We start from the raw sequence: 27,291 nt of genomic DNA on the forward strand, positions 1-27,291 counted from the left end.
CGTTTGCTTCAGTATTCAATAGCAATATACTAACAATGTTTAACCTGTCACGGACATCCTTTCTTGATCCTTTCCTAATAGTCTGCTATTTTTCTTTTTTCTTCTTCTTTTTCTCGATTTGTCGCAAGTTATATAATTAAATATTGTTTATACCTTATTTTATTCTTAAGGCGATTAAATTATTAAAGATAATTTTACTCACAATAGAGTAACTCGTAATCTCCACTGTTGCTGCGCAAATATTGACTGTCCACGGACCAATCCAAATGAGTTATAAAACTGGAATGTCCCTGAAATAAAAAAAAGTCCGTATGTTCACACAATACGTACACTTATTAACAATAAGCTGTTGCAGATCTTGTGTTCTTGTCGCTAGCTATAAAATATTAAATTTAATCAGTGTGTCATATTAAATCAGTGTGTGATAATACAAATTAACAAGACAATTCTATCATCTATCACATTGTAATTACAGTACTTTGCATACTAATTATTGTACTTTGCAAGCAATGTTTAATTGTGCGTGCGAGTGCTAAGAAGTTAAATGGAAATTTAACTACGTAATTATTATGGTATTCTATGATGAGAATAAAGCAAGGTACGTCGCGTTGCGTTTTTAATTGTATGAAAAGTTAAATATTTTAAATAATTTCTCTCTTTTTCTCGTACGAAACACGACGTTCCTTCTACGTTTCCGAGTGACCTAAACACAAGTCTTACTCCGTGCCTTCGAATCCGCTTTGGCTAGAAATGGAAAAGAATTATATTGAGTATGATTAAGCTTAAGAATGTTTAGAGATATTGCTAATAAAACGTATTTCGTTATACTTGTATCATTTAAAACTATTTAAACTACATATTTACAAATAATTTTTTCAGTTTTTACAATTATTTACACTTCTCAGTTATTTCAAATGAATTATCTAAATAATTACTTTTTAATAATTGTATAATATTATACAATATAATATAGAAGACATTACACAATATAATATATTATACAATATGTTACATTTCTATATTACACAATATAATATAGAAGAAAATGGCTTAGATATCTCTTTTAAAAAGTTGAAAATGAATGATAAATATCATTTTTTTTTATTGCTGGTAAAGCAATTACTTTTATCACAAGATTTAGATCCGTACTAATATTTCACTTTGATATAGATGTGTACATTTATTTCTGAAATACTATAGTATGTGTAATGTAAATCATATTCTAAATGTGCGCATCGATAAAAAGGAAGAATACGGACCTTAAACCATTGAATTATTAATGAATGCTATTCGTGATTAATTATTAATTATGTACATATGTGTATTATAGAAGTAAAAATTGCACACACTTAAGTTTGCTATTTACAGCAACGTATAAAAAAGTAATATCAAGTATATTACAATAAAATAAATTTACAATTTTAAAATAAAATTATATAAAAGAATTTTAATCAAATATAATATAACGTAATAACAAAGTTTGTAACATAATATCATAAATATGAAAAATATATTTACAGTTTAAGATATATGTAACATTAAGTTTATAAAGATATAATTCTATTCAGACACACACAACACACACGCACATAAAAGATACAATTTTAGTGTTGTAATAAGATAATATAGTATTAATAACAACTTACCATACATCGTCCGACTCGACTATACTTGGTCGCGTCCTCGTTCACTTGGTAAATATAAATATAATTATCTCTGGAGCCGAGAGCAAGCAAGGAACCATCGGGCGAAAATTGAACGACCTAAAAACCATGAATACGATATAATAAAGTATGAAATAAGATGCAAAAACAATTTTTCGATGTAAATTTCTATGTTATATTGTTTTACGTTACATAGATTTAATTATTTTACTAAATATGATCAAATCATACGACTGAATTAATTTTATAAAATTTGATTTTGATTCATTTTAAAGCTATAATTACATAAGTTAGCATTACGTAAACATACCTGAATAGGTTCGGAACCATCGCTATGATGTGTGTACAATTCTCGCGTCTCGCTATCAATTGCCAACCATTTCCCGGACACACAGCCGACGACTATGATATTACCATCCGGTGAAAAGGTGATACTTTGTGCTTGCTCCTAATCAATACATAAAAGTCGATAAATTTTTATGTTATTTTTTATTTTACATTTAATTTTATAAATAGAAAAGATATTACTGATTTTAATTAAATCCTGTTTTATTTTATCAACCAATAACTTTAGTCATATCTTTAAATATTTCTTTAATATCTAGAAATGGAAATTAATAATGTAAATTAAATATTGCTTTCATACATTTTTCTAATATTTTCTAATAAGAATCAGAAACACATTGCTCATCTTAATTACCTTCTTAATTTCTACGATTTATTTAATTAATTAAAATTTATGTGTTAATCTTTATATTTCTTAAAATGTATTTGCTTTTTTGACAAGATAATAGGAACAGTGTGTTACTAGATAAATAAACATTATATATACCCCAATGTCTTTGCTCCACACGACGGTATGACTTAAACTGTCCCACATCTGCAACAATCTGTCATGTCCCGCGGTGGCAAACTGAGGTAAAGTCGGATGGGCCGCAAGTCCCCAAACTTCTTCAGCGTGACCCAGCATTGCAGGATTGAAACCCATATCATTCTCGCCGACAAGAATGCAGTTTCTTGTTGTGCCAATTAATAACTGAGTCCCCCTTCCTTCCGAGAGTGTTCGAATTCCGCCGAAATGATCCTCGATCTACCGAACAAATTTTATTTAGTATTTCTTTTATAGTATCGAAAAATATATTAATAAAATTGAAAAAACCATGCAAATAAATTTCGCATTAAATTTAAGTTTCTCCGACTTGCCTGGGCTTCTTCTCCCGTCAGATTCAAAGAGGCATCAAAATACAAAATCTTGCCGTCCTTCCCGCCTCCCGTGATAATGTTGCCATTTTTTAGAACACATATAGAAAAAATCGATCCTTCATGGAGATTCTTCACTAGCCTTGAGATTGTGTTAGTACCTAAAAATAAAAAGAAGTAAATAATATTTTTTTTCAAAGTGAATTAATTTAATTATTATAATAAATTTTTTAATTAATGGCGTGAGGCAAAGATAATTTTTTTCTTGTAAAAATTTAACAAAGATTATTACGAGGTATAATTATTGCTAAAGAGACTACCTCGAGCCCAAACGATGATGTGGCCATTGCTGTCGCCAGTGAGGACGTCGCCATTTTGATTGAAGGCGACGCAGGTAACATACCTGGGCTTATCTCTGCTCTCGAAGATGCCCATACGTTTATACAGCATGCCGCCGTTGTCCAGAGACCAAAAAGACACGTGTCCTTTTCCGCAAGAGACGATCTGGTTACGTTCCAGCGGATGCCACTCGGCGCAAACCACCGTGTCGACAGAGCACTGCAATCGGCAGTCATCGGCCGTTAAATGGCCTGTTTCCGGCCGGCATATACGCGAATCATTTACAACATTATAGATATATGTTGCAATATATTTTAATTTGCGTCATTACGCATTTGTCAGATTATCGCCGCATACCTTCGTTTCGGTTACTTTGGTGCCACGATCGCTCTTTTGCCAATCCCAGATCGATATATTGTGATCGGAAGTCTCGTCGATGGCGCACAAATAATTTCCGCCATCGGCCTTGGAGAATGACAAGCAGCAAATCGATCCGTCAAATTCGCCATTTCCGATTACGCTGAGAGTCGTCAGGCTCACGGAGTTCCATATTCTAATGTGTGGCTAAAATCCAAGATACCGTTTATAGTATTTGGTAATTTATTTGTTACATTTGATTAGTATAGTTAGAATGACGTTTTATCTTTTTTTTTATTTATTTTATGTATTTTTGTAACTTTACCATGGCATCCCGACGATCCGTTCCGCACACCTGTCCTGTTGCGACAACCAATTTGTTTGGATGAATAGCTATGCTGTACGAAAAAAATATTAAATTATTACTTAATAAATTAATTGATATTATATATATATATATCTAATATAATTTTTCATTTATTATAATATATTTACATATAAATGGTTAAAGAATATTTTATAAGTTCTAATTTTCTTTTATTTTATGAAGAAATTAAATAAATTCATTTCTGTCCTTTTTTTTCTAAATATTAAAATTTTATTGTATTAAAATTCTGTATTAAATAGGATTATCAAAAATATGAATGGCATGAAAAAAAAAAATATCTAGATTTATATATAATATATATTTGCATCAATGAGTTTAATACATTTATTAAATTATTAACGATTAAATAGCTTTTTTTATTGAATTATTAACGATTAAATAATTATTCATCAGATATTTAATTACTGCGATATTTTTCTTCACAAAAAACTAATATCATATCTTTTTTCCTAACTTCTCACTTACCATTTAACATCGTCTGTATGACCCAGGTAATGTCTCTGGCTGTGTTCTTCCATGTTATACAGAACAACGACTGCCGCGACGAAATATACGATCTCGCCGGTTGGCAGAAGGTGTAAATTGCTACGGCAATCGCGGCCGCGGTAACCGTAGACCCAGTCGAGCTTCAATTTGCTCTGCGGCGGCGTGCTAACTTTGTGAAGGTCGTAGGATTCCATCATGGATGTGGGGACGTAAAGAATGACTGGTCGACCGCGTAGATACATACGGACGGTGCCTTCCTCCTCGTTGTACTGCATGTCTCTAGTGCTATAAAGTAATTGCTCGTTTATGTTTGCTTATTCGTTCTTATCGTTAAATTTATTTTGCGACTGAATCTTACATTTCAAAGACCCAAAACATAAACGAAACTTATTTTTACGACACGAAAAATGCATTCGAACGATTCAATCGATAAATTTTATTCTGTTGGCGATATATTATTTTCTTTATTTCCTACACATTTAAATTTTATTTAAAAAAATTTTTTCAAATTTTTTTTCTTCTTAAAATTCTCTCCCTTATCTTTTTCCCTTATATTCTCAAAATATCATTTGATTAGTACTTATATTTGAAAGAATTTTGTATCCTATAATCGATTAAAACCGATCGATTATAACTGCATTAAATAGAGTTTTTCTTACGTGTTGCAAATCGATAATAACAATGATTTTTTTCACTTCGTATGAACTCCTACAAAAAGCTTTGCCCGACCCTGCTCGTCGACTGACGTACTCTCTGATCGCACTGTTCGCACTATACTGAACGAATTCGCCAGGCTTTCTGTGTTGATGAGGTCTGGTAACCACGACGAATGACTCACGCGAATAATGAGTCGGCTTTATTATTCCACGATCGAAGTAGCATGTGAGCTGTTACGTCAATTTTTATTTTTACTATTTTTATTCTTTCTGATAGCGCGCATTATCGTGGTGCACGAACTATTTTCTCGTCCTGGGTTCGATCAAAGTTTTTAAACTTGTTTTAATCTCATTTACACTATTAAAGACGAGGAGGACTGCTTCAAAGCAACGCGTAAATGACGTACAAACTTCAATCTCTTTATCTCTTATCTCTCTATCTTTCGGATCATAAGACGTGTTTCAACAAAGCTGCACCGATTTCATGATTTATATCCTAACGATAAGGATTCTGATTCTTTAATGTATCCTTGTAGCATGAAATTGTGTATGATAAAAAACGCATGCAATAAATAAATGCCGAGCAAAAGCGAATCAATATGATGGTGAAAACAAGATAGCGGAGAATTGTATGTAGCCTTGACCAAATTCTTCGTGAAACTCGAAATCGGGACCTTCGCTACTTTTGCTTTCGCATTTATTATAACATTCACGAATTTTAATTAATACATTTCAAGTCTGATAAGCCGTATAAGTGTGCAGTTTATAAAAACTAAAATAATTTATTTACAAAAATTTGCACTTAATCATTAAGCACTAAAATCGAAAGTAGGATTATTTCTATTAATTAATTTAATCTCTCATTTAATTTCTCGATTTATAATTGTTTCAGTTAATATTCGAGATTTCTTATAAAAAACTTTTGTACAAGGGAAACTTAAATTATATTTACTAATTAAAGCAATCTTTATATTAAATAATTCTATTTTTACAAGTAAGCATATTTTCCTACATAAAAAATTCCTACATAAAAAAAATATTTTCCTACATAAAAAAAAATGAATACCACACAGAAATGATTACAGATCGTCACGATATCCAGCAAATATTATTATTTACATCGTCTGATCAATAAATTCAAATGAAGTAGTTCACTCATAACAACGAGCAGGCAAGGGTAAAGCACTTCCGACTGCATTTTTGACGTTGAATGATGCGAGAAGGCAACAGGTATGGAAGGAGGACCACGTGGTTAACGGCTCATTTAACGTCCTAGTGCGAAGCGCGCCATTGCGTTACCGAAGAAAGTGAATCGCAATTCCTCTTGCTGTTGCACAACCATGCATACTGTGTTTCCTGGTGTGCACGACGTCATGGTATCACGAGCACGCCGGAAACGTCGGCAAAAAAAACAACGCTGCCTGAAAGCGTCTTCGGATAAACGACTTTTCAGCTATCTTTTTGTTTACAAAAAAGATAGACGATCATAATATCCGATTATAAAATATCTACTTTGCCAAATTAATAACATTTATTTACACGAAATGAATAATGCCTACGCAGATGATACCACTTACTTGTCTTCTATGTGACGTCATGGGATACACTATCTTCTATATTTATACCGTAAGATCATGTTATAGTAGTACTGCACTATCGCACACGATTACTGTTAAATCGCTCTCACAGCGTAAAGTATAAATTGTATAGCTTCATTCTTTCAATTCAATTTATTAGCGCGAGAAGTATCGTAGATGCGATAAGAGACTTCCGCTATGCGTATCAGTTTCAAAACAAATAATCACATAATTTCTATGAGAATGTAATTAAAACATGCGATTAATGTTGGCCGTGGTCTAAATAACGATGCAAAACAATTCCAGGCGTGACATTTAAATCTAAAATGTAGCTTTTACGTCTCGTACAGTATCACATCAGGTATGCACGCCCCTTTGAACTGCACTTCTGCCAAGCTGGAAGTTTCACAGCCTTAAGAAAATCTGTGCATGACATTTGCATGCTAGATCGAAGGTAATGTGTATTGCAATAATTAACGGCGTGCCAATGCGGTGATTATATGTACGTGCTGTGCTACGTGCAAACGCATGCGGCACAATAACTTCCCGTTTAACGGGTATTCATTGCGATACCGATCGACGAATCGGCAAACGGTTAAAAATTAGTACTTATTAACACGAAGCGAATTCTTCTTTGCTATGTTATAAAAATTATAAGTGCAATAAGATTGATTTAGCTTTATATTATTTTCGGAGATTAGTTTATCCTTATATTATCTTTTTACCTGTTTACAAATCGCAATACGTGTGGCATTAATAATGCAAAGCATTATGGGCTTTCTACAATAAGCCATTACCTAAATTTTAAATCTTAAGCCATAAGAAATTAACCAGTCATAATCGATTATTTTCACATTCTACTGCGATTGGTCAATTTCTTACGGCTTAAAACTTTAAAAGTTTAAGTGTGGCTTATTGTAGAATGTTACGATTTTAAGGAAACTTTAATAAAATTTTTAGATAAATTCTACGGCAGGCATCTCTTACAATTTTCTGCGAAATGCCTGTCAAAGAATCGAAGTGTTAAAATTGAAATTAATTAAAAAGTTATCTGAATATTTATTAAATAATTAGCGCTATTTAAAAATTCGCGAAGTCCCTCTTTCAGTATTCCATTGATTATTCACTTGTAAAGAGATAAACAAATTCGATCGGTAATCTACACGAGATTGGGATCAACCGCCTCCACGATCGCATATCCCGCAAATCGTGTGTCATGCAGATATATATCACGGCGATAACCCACAGGAAATTCTACACGTGCGTTTAACGCCCGTGTTTTAAGCGAGGTCTTTACCGTGCGCGCTCACCTGCGGAGGGACGAAATTGCATCGTAAAGACCGTTCGGTGCGCACGTGCATCGGAGAAGCGTGTGCACGTGCGACCTCGCGATCACTGCGCGGCGGGTCGTCTAAACACGGCTACAGAGAAGCCAGATACGGCAGTAAGTTGTGTAAAGTACTCTGGTATATTATTTACCCGTGCTTGACGTTGTTCATCGCCGGTGGCTTGAACAGGTTGAACAGGGACTTGGTGGACGCAGACAATCTATAATGAACGAAAATGCAAACGAAAACCATGCGGTGCAAAACAATACAAACAAGAAAAAAAAAGAAATGGAGAACCGTCTCTAATGCGATCGGCGGGTTTTCCGTTGAAGGTTTGATTGATAAGTCTACAAAGAGATTCTTCGTCGATTCGATGCGCTTCAAGCATAATTTTAGAAGAGAGGATGAGAATAATAAATCTTTTCTTTCTGAATAAATTAGACTCAGATATAATTTTAAAATCTACTTTAGATGAAATTTAATAAGTATTCGTAAAATAGACTTTAAAAATTACAGATTTTTTATTTCATCCTTATACTCGTACACTGAAGTCTATAATTTACTGCTGAATTTCCTATTTCTTGCGATCCATCTGTAAGCTTTGTTTTTATAAGTATTTTCTTTCAAATTGTAGTGGTATGATTAACGAGAAAAAATAACATTCAATTAAGTTTAATGTCCTTGCAGATACAATACAAGAAAAAACATAATAGCGCATAAAAGATGAAGCGATAGTAATTTTCTGACCAATAGAACGCGAGAAACTGTGGTTTCCTGACGGGAAACTTTCTTTTAAGTTGTATAGTACGATTAACCAGAAGAAAAAGTAATATTTAATTAAGTTCTATGTACCTGTGCAGATACAATGTAAGAAAAAACATAATAGCGCATAAAAGACGAAGCAATAGTAATTTTCTGACCAATAGAACGCGAAAGACGGCGTCTTCTTGACGCGAAAACGCGCTCGATCGCTTATGAGAGAGGATGCAAGAAAAACGGTGGCGGTGATAACAAAAAGTTAAACTCGTGTGATCAGTGAAATGTGAACAAAATCACAAATAGCAGACAAACGGTGCGTTTTACTGTTATGTTATTAGCTGGGAGCTAACCTGGTACCGACGAGTTGGGAATTGCTTCCCTGGTTTTGCGGAGAATGTGTAAAATCGCCGGTGGACGACCATCTCTTCGCTCTTCTTAGGCTACTTTGTGGCGGTCCGTTTGATCTTGCCGTGGGCGATCTAAGACATCGAATTCAATTCTCGTACAACAGCATCATGCATATATACACGCATCGCATAGCGTCGTAATGACGCTCTAAGAACATTGAAATATATCACTACTAATTAAACAGCGAGCGTTCATTAACGTGGCGATAACACTAAAGAGAGAACATACATGCGCAATCTATTAGAATCATACACGCAACAATTAACAATGCAACGAGAATAATCTGTGTTTTTGCAATTGAGACGAAAAATCGATTTAGTTGAATTAAAAAGTACATACATATTTAAAACTAATATTTATAATTTCCATAGTTCGGGTTTCTATTTTGCGGCATAAATTGCAACAATATTTCACATCAAATTATAGTTTCCTACCTGGCTACAGGCAGTGGCGTAGCTCTAGGGCTTGGCGATGGCACCGGAGAAACACTACTACTACTCGGACTATCAGAATGTAAAGAGCCCGTTGACTGATAGTGGACAGATCTCCTAAAACAAAAAGTAATTAACTAAAACAAAGAAGCACGAATTATTTAAAAGTCTAGTTCTAGAATATGAAACAAAGTCAAATAAGGAGAGAAAACACGAATGCAACTAGAAGAATATTCAACATTTGGACACTCTGTATAAAATCTTTACATTAAAATTATATGAAATCTTTATTTATATATAAAGAATAATTTTGCTGAAGTATTTAAAAAAATTGGATACAGATCTAAAAATAATTTTACTGAATTAAAATAATTACGTAGGAGTCTCAATAATGAGCAATGCTATAAAAAGTTTTGACATTCTAGCAACCAGTTTGAGCGTCCTACATAATTATTTTGATGATCAAACAAAATTCAGGTCTGTATCTAGCTAAATTTTTAGATACTTCAGCAAACTGTCCTGAAGCAGCTGCCCTTCTTTTGTTTGCCAACCTAAGAAACTAGCCGTTCGTTTTAGATTTCTCTTTGTTAATATTAAATACACAATTTACATTGTTAGTTTTCATAAATCTTTACCTTTGAGGAAGTTGGGAGGGATGCACATAGCTGGCAGGCCGTCTCGGACTGGACGTCGCATCACGGACGTCCTGCGACGATCCCGAAGAAGAGGAATTTCTGAGGCCACCGGTCTGGCGCAGCCTCAAGTCCTTCTGTGGCACCGAATTTTGACCTGAAAATAACTTTTTCTCTTATTCGAAATATTTTAAACAAACGAAAAAAATATTCTGTATCGGATATTAATCTACTTTAATACTAGAACTGTCGATAACATCCCGTTAGAACGTTAAAAATGCCAAATTGGTAATTGCCTATCTTTGTTTCTCTTTAAAACTTTTAGATTGAAAATTGAGCCACTCTTTTTTTAGATTGGCTCAATTTTCACTCTTTAGAGTAAGATTCCACTTCAAAGAATTTAGAGAGTTCGGGTAGTGAAAAGTTATTTTAATATTATTTGCATTGTTAGAATTATTTATATTGTATTCACATATTTTTAATATTTTTTAGTGTATTTAATATAAAAAAGAAAAATCAAAAACTTTAATCGAGCTCTCGAAATTAAAATACAATGATATAATATTCGGACAATGAGAGCGTTAACACAGCGCGGTAATTGGTGCGCAATTTATAAATAGTCTAATAATTATTCACATAATATACATATTAAAATTGTACATTGACTGTCGATACTAACTTATTTGTACGTTTCGGTTTTTTTCAAACCATCTTCAGCAAGTTAATAATATAAAGTTAAAAAACGTAAGTAATTTGACGCATTTTTTCAGCCAGCGTGATAAAATAAAAAAATTTAATCGGACTCTCGAAATTAAAATACAATGATATAAAAAAGAGAAAATTGAAAATGATTAGCGAATCTAAAAAGACATCGATTGTTCTAGTGTTAAATACAACATTTCAATTGCAACAAGGTACTACTTTTTGCGTTAAACTTTGGATATTGCATAAATAACACGCGATGTAGCTACGAAATGTATAAGCTGCGTGATTAGGTTTCAATAGCGGTATAACGGTACGCGATATTTATAACGCCTTCCGCGATGTATTACATCTTTCCTATGTTCATCAATTGCTAAGAGCTAAGCTAAGGATGCTCTTGGCGCAATAATTTATGCACGTCAGCGCGATTCTCGTTTCCATTTCCTGCAATTTGTCTGACAGGAGCCAAAGGAATATTCGCATACTTTCAATCACGGGAACATAAAGAAAACAATTAGAAAATTATTCGCGTTCACAAGCTGGCATCTCGATTGCGCGAGAGAATTAACGAGCGTGAGACAAGGGTGTTTCCATTTTTGTTTTAATTACGTTACTTTCTCCGTAAAATAATTATGGCAATGAAATTAGATTTAAAAAGTAAAGATTAATATGTACGTATACATAACAAAATATAATACATAAAAAGAGAAATCGACATTTCTACACGGAAAGCTTTGGTAAAGTATTTAAAAATTTAATCAAGTACAGATCTGAAAATAATTTTATTAGACGCTATCAAAATAATTATGTAAAATGCTCAAGATGATTGATAGAATGTCAAGATTTTTAGTAACATTGTTCATTATGCTTGAGTTTTCTACATAATTATTTTTATGCTTCAACAAAATTATTTTCAATTCTAACTAAATTTTTTAAATACATCAACAAAATCGTTTTTTCCACAGAAATATAATTTAATAATAGTTAAAATTAATGAAGGATCATTATTCTTAACATGCATTTTACAATGTCTAAATGTACGACAGCATGTTATATGACTTTTCCCTTCATTCTGTCAGCGCATTCCAGTATTCGATCACTCCCGAATTCTCGTGCAGAATGAAGAATTCTCTCTCAAGGTCTGCACGAATGCTGAAGACTGACGAACAATTACGTGAATCCATTCACGTTCGTGAGTGGGTTTCTCGATTGCAGTTGGGCGAACTGAACGTGACCTTAAAGCCGTCGCGTGCCAACAGGTACAACACCCGGCTCGAGCTTCATTTCCAGACGTTCGAACACTCGCGATCTCGCGAGGCTTCCTCGCATCCGCAATTTCGTAACGTACGAAACTCTAGACTACTCTAGAGGTATCCGCGCACGAGTTCGCCGGAAATGCACGCCTGACTTAGGTTGCATGTCGTGCATGATCGCCACTCGCACTTACGTCGACGTATTAATTTGCGCCTTGCAATACTGCGATGAATTCTTGCCGCTATTTTACGATGTGATATTACGTGTCAGGATAAAACGTATATTTTCGCTGTAGATATATGTGCAATCAATGCTTCAAGTGGGAGAAGAAACATGTTCCGTAAAAACATGTTGTCATTTGCATTCTGATAGTAAAATAGCAGGGGACGAATTTTAATTGTAAGATATAAAGAAGGACGAAAACTTCCAATTATATGCTAAGAATTATATTTCATTATTAAAAATAATGATTTGAGTCAATCAAAAAAATAAAAAATAGCTTACTTATATTAGTAATCATTAAAGTTTTAACATATAATAATATTTTTAACATATAATAATATTTTTAACATATAATAATATTTTGTGTGTAAGTGCAATTTTATTCATATTCTGACTTTTGACAGAAACTGGCAATTAACGACAACAATAACGACATGTATGAGTAATCGTATTAAATTTGTCAATATTGATATATAGATGATTTTCATTATTGTACGATTACATTATAATGCAATGATGAAATAACTGAACAATTGAAATATTCAATAGCGATTATCAGGAGAAATAGGGTATGCATTTGCGGCTTGATTACCAGCGAAGGTGCGGCAAATCCAATGATTGTTTACATCACAGGTCTCACATCGATCAATCGAATCAGTTTTCCTTTCGTTATCACAAATGAAAAGATATGATCTTAGTCGTGTCAGTCAATTATCGATCCAGGTTTATTATCGTGAAATTTGAACTGTGCGTGATCATTGAGAAATTAACAATTGACTTTTTTCGTATTAATTTTATTATGCTTCCATTGTATATCGTAAATGGAAAATTTATAACAATTGCTTTTTTTAACAAAATTATAACAGAAAAAAATATAAAATAATCGAGAGATACACTGAAAAAAAGATTGGCTGCACTAATTTGCTGCAGCAGCCAATCTTTTTTTTCAGTGTATAGAATTCATTCTATACACAACAAATAAACAATTTAATATGTAACTGCACAAAAATTAAAAATCGACAATATTGTGTTGTTTAGAAATGTAATTATTTAACAATCTCTATTAATTAATATTTGCTATCAATTTATTATTGCTTTGCTCCGGTAATACTTTATGCATGGAGAATAATATTTCAAATTATGAAACATTTAGGCATTGGTCGTTAGCCGGCTTCCATGATCAACGTGCAATTTTGCCAACTTACTTCTGAGAGGTACATGGCCGTTCCTTAAAGGCGAGGACACCATCCTCTCGTTTCTCCTTTCGTTCCTGTCATCCTCCCGCTTTTCTCTTGCCTCGAGCTGGGCGATTCGCCTTAACGCGTCCGCCAAAGTGGCGCGAAGACAAACTATCTCGTCTCTCTGCGCCAAAGATTGCCTTTCGAGATCCGCCACTCTGCCTAAAAGGGACCCGGTCTCACACTCCAGCATCTCATCTGAGAACGTAAAAAGAAATTCCGTTTAGAGATACCCGTTACTTGACTCTACTTGAATTTCGTCTTTTGATCTCTGATCTTCTTTCACTTTTTATCAGAATTTCTCAGAATTTATTTTTATTGGTAAAATTAAAGATACGATTCTATGTTACATAGAACAAAGATTTAATAAGAATAATATTTATATTGAATATATTTATACAAGTACAAATTTGTATTAATAATAAAACAAAGTTTTATAGAGTGACAGGAAATTAAATGGGACTTAATAATCTTGAAAATAAAACTAACATAACACTTGTTAATAATACATTAAAACATTACTGCATAACACAATATATAATTTTTATACGGATATATACTTATACATTCTTTATATACATTTATTTTTTTGTAATATCAATAACAGAAATATTAAAAATTATGATATTGTTGTAAAGTATGACACATATCTTTCTCTTATTATAGCATTACTATTTATTGAGTAGTAAATATGACGTCACTAAATTCACTTTAATATCATTCTTATCAATTGTATGATAGACACACCAACCAAACCCTGCGTGATAACATCTCTACCTTACAATGCCATATATATATCGGCTAGATCTAAATATTATGACGTTTTGATACAGTTCAGCTGACAACTAAAATGCACGCGATGTATTTGATTATCCAACGTGTCAAAAAAATATTCATTTACGAACTTCTTTATACAGAAATAGCTCGAACTAGGTCACGGTTTTCTACGCGTTGTCAAGATAAAAACTGAACTCTTTCCTCAGTGTCGAGCGAACCTCATGATATCGACTCATGAATTGTGCATGCGTGTGCCGAGCATTTAATTTTACATGCCTATCGGCCGAATCTTTCGTATTGCATATCCGCGAACAATAAGAGTAACAAGAAGAAACGCTGTCGCACGATTTACCGCCGCATCGTCTCGCCGGGCATTTACAATTCATAGAATATATTAAACGAAAATCAGCATTTGAATTCCGATAAATCATCATTTTGCATTGTTAGATTATCTAACAAAACAACATTATCATTACATTACAATAAATGCAAATCAGTCTGTCGAAACGGTTTACAGTTGAATCGTTTCCATAAAGAGAAAAATTCCGCTAGAGAATTTAAAGTAGCATTGTAGCTAAATTTTATTAAAATAATCTTTAAATATCTTTTACTGCCGCATTAACAATGTCCCAAAAACCTTATTTTTACAGCATTTTTTAAAGCATTTTGAAAGCTAAGAGAAATGTGTAGAATTTATATCAATACACATATTATATCAACAAACTGAATTCCTATTAAAAATATTCGTCTGAGAATGTGTCACAAGGTCGTGTACGATTTTTCACGACTCGACGAGGTGGCATCTAAAAAAATGTCAACGAATTATTTTTATACTCACGCCACGCTTGTTCCGCTTCGTCGATGGTATCCATCGTGTCCGGCGTGGACATTGCGATTAATTCTCGCGATGACCCCGGAGTATTAATACGTTATTCAATTGAACTGATTAACAAGCGCAAACAGAGCCAACGTACTCTCCAACATATCTTACGCCGCACTTGTAGCAATTCTTCATCGATACTAATATCCAAAGTTCACTTAGAGCAATTTTCTAATTTTTTTTCTCTTTTGACAAGTCAGCTTGTTCGCTCGGGACTAAAGTAACTAACTGTACTGGCATATCTGTCAATAAACATAAAGTCAAAATAGGATTTACAAAAAAGTTGGAATCATGTGATACAAGGACAAGAGAAACGAGGCGATGAGAAGAATGTCTTTCGCATCTAAACGCATGAGGCACACGTTAATTGTGATGAAGTTTGGTCACGGAAGTTCTACGACGTTAATAATCACTTTCAAACAAAGGTGAAACGTCCTGTCTCCGTAAAATTAATTATTGGATAATTTTACCTCATTATTTTTTTGCGTTATCTATAATTTCAATAGAATATAAAAACTATGAATTATATTTGAATATGCAATTTTTTATATTCTTACTCAGGAAACACTTCAAGGTTAAAAATTACAAAATTAATCTACTAAATTTATATCTTATTTGAAGAAAATTGATGCAATTCGTAGAAAATTATTTATGATAGACTTTTTACAAACGTTGCACAATGAAAAACAATTTCATCACAAACGTCACTCATTGTCAGTAATTTGAGTACAATTAGTGTCTCGCAATTAGCACATGAAAGAGTTATTGAATTAGCACACTTCTTTCGTAAATTTAATACAGATAAAAAAAAGGAAGAGATTATTCGTAATACAGGGCGAAACGAACGTTAAGCGGAATGTTATTTCCTACCGCCGATATTGTCGAAACTGAAACGCGATCGCGAATGGTGAGAATTCGAATGCCAAGCTGTGTCACGTGGACTTGGTAAGCAGACGTTACCCAGTGACGTTCTTCAAGTCAGATGCCACATTGGCCATTAACGGTTCATATGTTAAACAGTCGTGTTTTAAAAGTAAAATAAAAATTGACATTCACATGTATGATCTTATGTAAATGTATTTATGCCGCGTTTCTCTGACATCTATAAATATGCATTTACAAGCATGTGAACGTACGTTGTCGCGGAACTGTCGCGTTTCCTGTCGACTGAGAATTCTTTGATCAGTTTGGATTTGAAGATAATCAATCCTAAATTAAACAAATTAAATTGTGATTTGCAATAAACGCGAGGAACGAATAATTTACTGTACACAAAAAAAATAATTTTGCTGAAGTATCTAAAAATTTAAATACACTGAGAAAAGAATGTACTAAATTTTAATAAATATTTGTTTAACTAATACTTGCTTTACTGAATGTAAATACATATTTATTTAGTATAAGAACCATTAATTTGTGTTATTTAACTATTTTTTATTTACTATCTCTATTTAATTAAATTTATTTTTGGTGTAAGTAAATGTTAAGTACTATTCAAACAAATATTTATTTTTAACACATTTTTCTTTCAGTGTACAGATCTGAAAATAATTTTAGACTATGAAAATAATTATGTAGGATGCTCAAGCATAATGATCAATATTGCAAAGTTTTGACATTTTATAGCTTGAATGTCTTTAACTCTATCATTTTGATAATCTAACAAAATTATTTTCAGATCTATAGCTAAATTTTTAAATGTATCAGCAAAATCATTCTTTCCGTGTAATAACGAATGATGTGTTGCAAGTATATGACTTTTGCCCTCCGATGTAATGATAATAGCGGTGAAGAAATGTTTAAAAGCAAATCGTGCGTAACGACCCAAAGCACGTTTCACGAAACGCGTGATATTTGTGAGAATATAGTCGAAGTTACATAAACGCGCGCGTATCGTAACTTCCTCGCGCGTTTCGTAGAGAGCCCGAGGAAAGGAAACATGGAATTTCTGCTCCTCCCTTCCTCCCGCGTCAGTGCTTTCCCCACTAGTAGATGCGATAACCACTCGACGAGATGAACGATAATCGACCGTAGGCTCTTTACCCTCGCACTTGCACGACTACCTCTTTGTGTCTCGTATCTCCAACGCTTTTCAGAAAAAGCGCCTATGATCGATAGGGTACTAACGCGGAAGCGACTCTTTTTTTTCCTTATGGTCAGGGATATAGCATCGATGAAAATTTCTATTAGGGTAAATATTCTCGACACAAAGCACGAAAATTGGATTGTTTGCAGAACGGAGTTTCCTCCTATTTGCGATTAAGGTACAATTTCATCGAAATTTATTATAATTTTATGCACTGAACTAATGTGCACACGTGTGCTGTAATATTTTTACTTAATTGGTTCCGAATATAAATATGTATCAGGAAATACATTTTGTGGGTGGTGACAACTGTGGGTACTGATAAAATTATTCATGCTTGTAATATCACTCCGCTTACCAATAATTTCTCGAACAACGATCACAGGATTTACACAAAAATTTAATAATATCTTGCAAATTATGCAACGCGATATCACGTACGGTAAACATGAGTACGAAGACTAGCTTCGCGCTAAACGAACGGAATAAACTCAATGTAATTGACACATCGATATATCCAACAATTTCCAGAAACAACAAAACGTGCTACGGCACCAAAGCCATTTCCACAGCGAGTGACACAACGGAATCAACCCTATCACCATGAAAACTTTTCACTTTGCACACAATCGGGAAAAGCGTAAAAGGGATAAAACGAGCGTGACTGGTTTAGTCAAGCAAGATTTTTATTTCCACACACGTTCCACAGTAAAAACAATTGATCAGATCGAGCGGGATTCATCGAATCTTCTAACGGCGGGAATTTCCGCAACACGTTTCGCGAACGATGGAAGCGCTGCGTCGGGAAACGACGCTTCCGTGTCGGGGAAACGAAAATCGGAAGTCATCCGTGAGATCCGCACGACCGGTGTGACTACACGATTTCAAATTTCAACGACCTCGTCCGCTCCTCGTGAGGGACGCCAAGTTTGACTCCATCGTGCTGCTGCTCGTGTAACACGTGTGTTTTCCGTGCGGCCGCCCCAACGTTACTGTCAGACCGACTCCAGCTGCTTAGGCCGCGATCAATACGGTCTAGATAGTCGAGATGATTCAGATGACGGCGGGCCACGCCACGCTATGCCATTGACTGTGGATAGAACGTACGTAGCGAGATTTGCACCGGTGATAAACGGTAAGTTGGTTTACCAGGAATAAAAACTTAAATTAATTGTCGTTTAATTGTAAAATGCCAATTAGGATATCAGATTTTTAGCAGATTTATAAAAGAATTTAGAATATCCAAACTCCTATTTTCTTTGTGATTATATCTCCTGATTCTTATTTATTAAGAGACTCATCTAGATTATGACAGAAATTTTTAATAAATTTTTAGAGCATAATTTCCAATTTAACTATTTCTAAAGGAATGAATTTTTTAACGTCTTAATGTTGCCTTCGGTTTTCTTCTTAAGCAAAGTAAATTTCAAATTGTTTTATTTTTCTATTTTAATTATGTCCGATATATATTTCAAAAATTTTCATTTATTAATTAAAAATTCACTTATATCGTTTAATTAAAAATCATTCATTTAATTATATTATATTTACATGGAAAAAAAGATATAGTTCATATAACTAAAAATATTTAGTTGTGAGCAATATAGAAACATCATTCTAGTTATCTTTATATGATAGGAATGTGTATGGTTAATACGATTTTTTTCAGTTTATTTACTTTGATGTGTCAACTATATCAATGTAGTTAAGCGCGATCTGGTTGTGATAACCAAAACTTGGGGGATTATTTACCCAGAGACAGCACACAATATTTAATTTTGTTTTAATATTTAATATTTACAAATATTTATAAGATTTATAAATATTTATAAGATTTATAAATATTTATAAGATTTATTTTAAATATTTTGTAAACATATTATTTTTGTGATCTCTTAGATTGCACAGATCATAAACATTTATATTAAATATTATATGAAATATTTATTGTAAATGTTATAGTAAATGCTGTGAAGATACTTAATGAGACATTATATATGAGTCTATATATTTTTGAATAATATTTCGAATAAAGCTTTATATAAAATATGTGTGTGTGTGTATGAAATATCTATATAACATTTCACAAAATGAATATTAATAAACATTTATCATAAATATTCTGTGCTGTTTGGATTATATATCCGTATAATTGCGTCGATCGTAACTTTACAAAGCATGATGTAATAAGAATTAAATTATTAATAAGAATCAATTTCTTATTACATCATGCTATAAATTAAGTTACAATTTCAAAAAGCAAAAGGGACTCACCACGCTTACAATTAAAAATATGTATGTGAAATGCCTTCATTGCTACAACATAACCTAACTTAACCATTGTTCAAGCAACCACATAAATAGTTGCTCCATATTTTACTATTTAATCTGGTTGGCATCCCCAGATTTCTGTGTAGACCAATCATACTGTTTTTTCCGTGTATTTTATACTCATATTAATTAGTATTTATGTTTCTTAATTATTTCAAACTTCTCTTTTACTGATTGATTTACAGGAGACATTATTTGCTAATATTAACAACATCAGACAATTTCGTGAACGAATTATCTTCGAATTTTTGATGTGTACAATTTTTCTTTCGCGATCATCCTAAATAAACGATGATTGCATCCTGTCTAACGGCGCACCCTCGCAATTCTTCGAAATGGGTTCTATCTTATATTGCCCATCATGGCCATCACATCAAACTAACACATTTAAAAACTTCTTCTTTTAAGCAAGAAATAGTGAGATTATGCACTTAGAAAAAAAATATGGTATGATTGTTAATAATTGGTATTGTGACGACCGCATTTTATTAATGAACACACTATAAACACAACATTAGTATTAAGAAGGCATAGAATATAAATGATATTTTGTAGTTGCGAATTGTATGCTACAAGATCATGTAAGCAAGGCTGCAAGTACAACGAATAGTACAGAAAACGACTCGTTCGCTCGCGAATAATCATTGCTTAAGCATATAATAAGACATTGATGAAAGAAAATAAAAGGCAGATGGCTACGTAATAAAGAGAATACTGGAAATCACAGATGGCTACGTAATAAAGAGAATACTGGAGATTGAGGCGCTTTATTGACTATCCAACTTCCATATAATCGAGCACGAGTGTTCAGCTGATCATTCCTATACATATCTCGCTTACCACGTAAGGCCTGATTAAGGCTTGATTAAGGCAACGATAAAGAGGCAGTGAGGAACGAGCACTGATTGACTTCCGTTTGTATATCTCTTGTTTCTAGATATTTTGTATTAAAACTCACGGTGTTGCTTCGGGATCGGCAGCAGTGCAGGTCCAGTGTAATCAGGAAGATCTTTATTAAGCGGAAGCACATGCAGTTACTAGCAGACCCCGTACAATCGAAGAGGAAGACGACGCTCGCTCACAAGAGTGAGCAATGCGAATTCTGTGGCGGCAATTTCATCTGTGAACAGGCTTTTAATTTGCACTTAAAGATGCACGAGTCCCATTCGGAAGAAAAAGTGCAGCCGCAACAGGACAAGCAATTGGTCTGCGAGAATTGTGACTGTAGCTTCATAACGATGCCGGAGTTGCATGAGCATCAGAAGGAACACGTTGCCGAGAACTATTTTAGCTACGACAACTGCGACTACGTGTCCTCCCACAAAGAGAACTTAATCACCCATCAGAAGTGTTATAATGTGTCTAATTACAAGTATCAGTGCGAGGAATGTGGCGAACAATTCCAGAGCAAGTGCAACTGCCAGATACATCTGTTTCACTCACATACGAGTAAAAAGTAGTTTCAGTGCGACGTGTACCACATTTCGTTACCGCCAAGGTCTACGATTGCACTCGAAGCTACATCAACCGAACTATGTACAGCCACAAAGGAAACACCTCTGCAAGCTATGTAACAAGTGTTTCTCTAGGAGACGAGTGTTGCTGATGCACATAAAGACCCACGACAACGTGGGACCGCAAAACAAGTACATGTGCACAATATGCAGCAAGTCTGTAGCAAGTAAAGCTTATCTCACAGTGCATCAGCGCAAGCACACCGACGAGAAGCCTTATGTTTGCAACGTTGTGGCAAAAGCTTTGTCTCGCAAAACTAGCTAAGCGTGCATCGTCGCACACATATGGGCGAGAAAAGGCATCAGTGCACTCATTGCAAAAAAAGGTTTACTCAATACGGACTACGTTGATAGTACATCTACGAAGTCACACAAGGGATCGACCTTATCTTTGCACGTACTGTTACAAATCGTTTGCTTAAAAAATGTTGCTGAACTCGCACTTGAAAATGCACACGAAACGCTCGACAGCAACAGAAACAGCAGAAAAACAGCAACAACAGCAGCAAGAAAGTTCGTAACAAGAAGAGGAATCATTGCCGTACGAAACGGTCATTATAATGTTGTAGTTAGGACAGTGATTGCTTAGATTATATACTTTTTTTTTTATGTAATCAAGCCTTGTTTATTTCTTTTATGTTTCATTAGCGTAGGTGATATTAGCAGAAGGTGCAAAGAATAGACATAAATAATTGTCAAGTACATCGCAATCTACACAAATGATGAGCATTTTAATTCTATAAAATAACTGGTGGACGTATATTGTAAGATACAAATTTGTTTTAGTATTGATCGATTAAAATGTAAACAAATATTTATCGAATCAGGGTCTCTTCTAAACGGAATCAGTATATATCAGTACTAAAAGTTGTAAAAAATATAGTAGCGTAGGTGTACTTAGTACTGTATTTTTAAAATGATACCTTACTGAAAGATATTATTAGTGTTTACGACCTGAAAAATCCTCGAAAACCTGCAATTTTCAAGGAATTTCTGTTTCATTCTTGAAAATTAGAGATTTTCATGGAATTTTACCAGGAATCAAGGAAATTTTTGAAATTTTATTGTTAAATTCTATCTTTTTTTGGAAATATTTCGTTGATTATTTTTTCTTAATAATGCAAAATATTGAGAATCAGTTAGCAATAAGCATGCACATCCGCGTATATTTACGTACATTCTCTTTTCGTGAATTTTTGTTTAAAAAATCAGAGTAACAGTAGAAAACAATACTTATTGTCAGCAGAATATAATAGTTTACTAATATTGAATTGTAATGCGCCTTCCTTGTACTATTCTATAGATATCTAAAAAATGATTGTAAAAATGATAGGTCAAAACTATCTATTATAGAATTCCTATTTTCTAACTTTCAATATATGCCTTATTTATGTTGCTTGCACTTAAATTTCGTTCCTATATTTTAAAGTTGCATTAGAAAATTCTTTAATCTTGAAATTTTTTTAAATTACTTGAAAATTACTTTGAAAATTACCGAAAAAGAAGTCAATATGTTTAAAACTTAATTAATTTTTAAGAAATAAATTCTATGGATATAGATTCTGTAGAATATCTATATTAAATGAATATCTATATTAAAATAAATGAACTACTTGTTGATTCTCATTGTCAGTGAAGTCCTATATTACTCTATTTTAATCATCGATAAAATTTTTATTGATTCAGTTTAAGAAGAAGAAAAAACGCGCGTTTTTTTTTTTAAAAACGTTACATCATCCCTAGGCATGATGCTCGCTAATAAATCAACGCGATATATCGCTGGGTGAGGCCCGGGCCATTGTTATAAAATTGCACTACTTTCGGAAAGAATTGATAAATGAAAGGCGGAAACAAGGGGAGCGAATCGATTTCCATATCGCGTGACTTTACAATTGTAGCGATTAAAAGTATCGAAACAGGGGTGCAACTATCACAGCCAATATTTTTTATTATTATTATAAAAGCTGATACATGCTGCATGAGTTATTTAACTACTAATTCATATTAAAAACGTTCTTCGACGAGAATTCTGGCGAAGAGATTGAAACACTGTAACATGAAGCGACGACGCAAATTTATTCGCTTCTAGGATTACTCTGAAACTTTCGGAATAATAAATTACGTCGAAGACAATGCGATCTTAATTACATCGTGTTGCACACTAGCATTCTAATTGTTTCTCTCTCTCTCTCTCTCTCTCTCTCTCTCTCTCTCTCTCTCTTTCAGTGCGCTATTGGCTTTCACAAACTTTCAGATTGTATAACGATTGTATACATTATCACGAAAGTAATAACAAACAACAAAATTAAGCGATATATTTTTTAAAAAGAACTTTTGAACTAGTGTGCCTACATTAATAAATAAAAGAATAAATAAATAAATAAAATTATAAATTATAAATTTAAACTTATAAAAAAAATTTATATTTTATATTTGAATTTTAACATTCTCTATATCACATTTTTTAAATTATGTGGTTTTAGATATTTTTTAGATATTTTTTAAATATATTCATGGTATGATAATTTTAGTTACATATTTAATAAGTATATTTTTTATTTGATCAGAATATGAATTTATTTATCTGCTAATCAATTATAAGAAATCATTATACATAAATCTGCCTGATATCGTATATCTATAAAAATATCGTTTACCGATTTTTATCGTATTTTATATCCTACGTCTCCAAAACAGAGCTGATGTGAAAGTAATCGACTGAAGGTTGGTTATCGACGATATATTTTTAGATAGAATCTGTAAATCGATACGTGGGCGTAACTGCTTCACTGTCGCTCAATTAAGCAAGTAATGTTAACAACGGAACGAATTCAATTGATGATCGTTACACATAAATTGCCCATCTCACACTTCCGCGTTACGTCAATAAGATATTGATGCTAAATGAGTTTTTTCAGAATCCAATGTAGCCTAACAATGGTGATGTACAGTTACTATTTGATTTTTCCGACTTATTAAGTTTCTGGATCTATTCATTATTTCATTTTTTATGTTTAAAGAACTACTTTACAGATATATTACATGAGTTTCAATTTTTAATTTTTAATATTTACAATTTCTTTTTTCCTGTTCTTTTTTTTTTAAATACGAGTACTTCCATTTGTCCGTATAAACTTCTATTCATATTTTTACTTTTCAAATTAGTCGAACACAAAAAATTCATTTTGTCTTATTCAATCACGTGTGTATACTCCGTCACTATCAAATTTAAAATCAATTTGTCACGACGATAATAAAAATAAATTTGGAAAGCAATCGTGCGTTTGATGGAGAGATTTTTCTTCTCGAGGAAAACCGATCAAAGTTTTCCTCGAGAGACGCAATGCAGGCATCATAATTCTGCGACAAGCGAATTGAAAAGGTATTCCGCTGTGCAGAAAGTTCAGGCAAAGGAGAAGGCGAAGAATTTCGTGAAATTCCAGAAGGCACCGTTAGCTACGCTTCAGAACCGGTAGATCGTTATTAATGAAAGAACAGGATGAGCACTATGGACGCACCTTCGAGTAACGTCATCATACCACCTTGAATGGCTTATGTAACAAGTGCCACTGCGCCGTAGACAATGCGTTACGTGACGCGTGTGCAAGCGTGCACATTGTCTAGAATCGGCGTCATTTTTTAATCGGAATGCGTCCTTGTGCGCGAGGATTCTATCGAATTCTATATATAATATATAGTCTCTACGATTCGACCAGACACAATTCAGTATTCTGCTAGAAATCGATGACACACAGATCAACGAGAACATTGTTCGAGTTAATTCATTTGCAATTACATTACTTTTATTTTAACATGCACATATTTTTTCAGAAAAAATATTTTTAATTTCTTTAATTTCCAATCTTTTAAATTCTTTTTTTTTAATCATTAATTATTGATAATTTTTTAATTATTGATTTTCTTTATATTGTAAGTTCCATTTATTGTAATTGAGATATTTAACTGGAAATACACTCCAATTGTTACGGTAGAGGGAACAACTTGACTTTGTTGCAATTTTCAATAAATAATTCGTTACGATAGCACTGTTACTGTAAAAAGCGCAGCCTTACCCATTTCTTGCCTCGCACTCTGTTCTGAATGCCCGTTTACGCGCATCGTCGACTTCGAACTTTCCTTTTCATACTTATACAGCGCCTTGATTGAGGATCCCGCGTCTGTAAGAAGAAAAGAACAATATTTATTATATGCACTTGCATTGCGCGCGCGACAAATCGCGGTGCAACGGAATATCGCTCGCACCACTTCCGATCGTATCTTCCTATTAATTGTTTCCATAATTACCGGAACAAGGCCTGTCATTGTGCGAAATCATTGTTCAAAGACAATGGTCTTAACTAAGGATACTATATGGAAAAATTATCGATGGTTGAAATTATCTAGTATGAAAACGATTATTTTAAACTTTGCTAAGTGTCCAGAGGAAATCGACCTAGTAAACTGAAGGCCAGGTTAGATAACAATTACATAGACGGTATTCTGTCTTTTACTTGATGCTTGTTAAAGAATTATGGTCGTATAATATTGCGTAAAATATAAAATTCGAAATTACAATTAAAAAATTCATGTTTTAAAAACAGTTATTCTCTTAACTTATAGTACCACTCAAAATTTTCAATACTGCTTTCTGTAAAAAGATTAACTAATTATTGGTTAAATGCGTTTGTCTTTTGTCTGTCTCCTTTTTATATTTGAACCAAAGAAGTGTGAACGCGTATTATATTTTAATTTAGTTTCTATGAAGAAACAAAGAAAGAAATAAAACGGGCACTAGTAATTAAATATTTAGTCCAGGTTAAAAATTGTAAGCAAGTAACGTATTAGAGGGTACTTTCCATTTGGTAGCACATATCAATACAAGTGTCGTTCTATTCACTGTTGTTCTATCGTTGTTATTCGTTGGAGTGTCAAGAAAGATAAAACGATGTTTGTATCGACTTGTGTTACTAAATGGAAAGTATTCATATTTTACAATTATCGGTTGTTAAGGAAGAGTGGAGAGAAGAAACAATTATAAGCTTCAAAAACAAGTGATATAGTATACTAGCTCAAATAAACACTCTGATTAACGTGCTTTAACGTTCATTGTGACGCAAATTCTGAGAATTTGAATATTGTATTTTACTTTTTAAAAATGTATAGAAAATTAATTTAAATTAACAAATATTTAATGTAAAATGTAAAAACAATTTTTCTATTTTTTGTTCGTTTATTCTACAAATTTTGCTATTTATTAGAACTTTTGAATGGTATATGCATTATAAATAATATAATAAATGAATTTTAAATTTTTGCAGAAGTCATATATCGGTAAAATTCTAACATTTTTCATATTTAAATTAATTTTTGTAAATATTGCACACAGTATTTTCCATATACCTATCTAGATGCAAATCGCTTCTCAGTAGATTTCTCGGGCAAAAGACTAACGGGCATGTTGGACTTTTACGTAAGCAGCCATGAACAACAAAATCTCGTAACTTTTAAACACGCACGCGTTTTTCCGCACCTCGTTTTTGCCCGCGAGCGTGAATCGCAGGTAATTCCGCTCGAAAGAAGAAACATCAACGTATAATGACCTTGGCCAATGAAAACGAATGGCGGTACGCGATAGTGTGCGTGCACAAAGAATCGTCAAGGGAATGTAGGACGCGTTGCACCTTTCGTGTTTACAGTGGCTGTAAGAAGAAAGTGCATACTGCGGATTTTTATATAGGATGCCGCGACTACAAGCGAGATTCATGCCTTATGGATGGATGCTGTTACAAGCACGATTACAAATGCAATAGCCTTCAATTACTTTAAGTGTGTTAAAGATACGCAATAGCACACTTTTTGTGAAACATCTCGCGGGATTCGAAGCATTATATTTCTTTCAAACAATATAAAAAGATCGTTATATTCTAAACCAGGCTGTTCCAACTGATGATGATGAATGTACCGTGCTGATCGCGAAAATTTTAGAGAAAGTAAAAAGAAGCGAAAAAATTTAGAAATAATAGAAAAAGCGAGTAAGTAAAAAATATTTTTAAAATTGTGAA

The 27,291-nt window shown here is 33.2% G+C and overlaps 1 protein-coding gene and 1 pseudogene across 7 annotated transcripts in view; one reads left to right on the forward strand and one right to left on the reverse strand.

Annotated features, from left to right (window-relative positions):
* LOC108731268 (echinoderm microtubule-associated protein-like 2) overlaps positions 1–27,291 on the reverse strand; it is a 43,398-nt gene that overhangs the window by 1,336 nt on the left and 14,771 nt on the right. Inside the window, exons 1-17 of one of the 7 annotated variants that reach the window (XM_018461514.1) lie at positions 18,085–18,442; positions 15,257–15,540; positions 13,609–13,839; positions 10,229–10,382; positions 9,597–9,710; positions 9,105–9,233; positions 8,147–8,215; positions 4,414–4,719; positions 3,886–3,958; positions 3,561–3,767; positions 3,185–3,422; positions 2,868–3,025; positions 2,497–2,754; positions 1,975–2,112; positions 1,647–1,763; positions 721–744; positions 203–290 (exon numbers count right to left, since the gene is read on the reverse strand). In XM_018461514.1, the coding sequence (XP_018317016.1) occupies positions 203–290; positions 721–744; positions 1,647–1,763; positions 1,975–2,112; positions 2,497–2,754; positions 2,868–3,025; positions 3,185–3,422; positions 3,561–3,767; positions 3,886–3,958; positions 4,414–4,719; positions 8,147–8,215; positions 9,105–9,233; positions 9,597–9,710; positions 10,229–10,382; positions 13,609–13,839; positions 15,257–15,308 (2,356 nt within the window). In that variant the 5' untranslated portion in view covers positions 15,309–15,540; positions 18,085–18,442. Of the gene's footprint in view, positions 1–202; positions 291–720; positions 745–1,646; positions 1,764–1,974; positions 2,113–2,496; positions 2,755–2,867; positions 3,026–3,184; positions 3,423–3,560; positions 3,768–3,885; positions 3,959–4,413; positions 4,720–8,146; positions 8,216–9,104; positions 9,234–9,596; positions 9,711–10,228; positions 10,383–13,608; positions 13,840–15,256; positions 15,541–17,742; positions 18,443–25,302; positions 25,408–27,291 lie in introns of those variants that run through there. The other 6 variants (XM_018461515.1, XM_018461513.1, XM_018461516.1 and 3 more) reach the window with 6 other exon arrangements.
* Positions 20,752–21,921, forward strand: LOC108731269 (zinc finger protein 567-like; annotated as a pseudogene).

Source organism: Mycetomoellerius zeteki, unplaced genomic scaffold (assembly GCF_001594055.1).
Source record: "Mycetomoellerius zeteki isolate Tzet28-1 unplaced genomic scaffold, Tzet1.0 scaffold122, whole genome shotgun sequence".
In the NCBI taxonomy this organism is placed as follows: Eukaryota; Metazoa; Arthropoda; class Insecta; order Hymenoptera; family Formicidae; genus Mycetomoellerius; species Mycetomoellerius zeteki.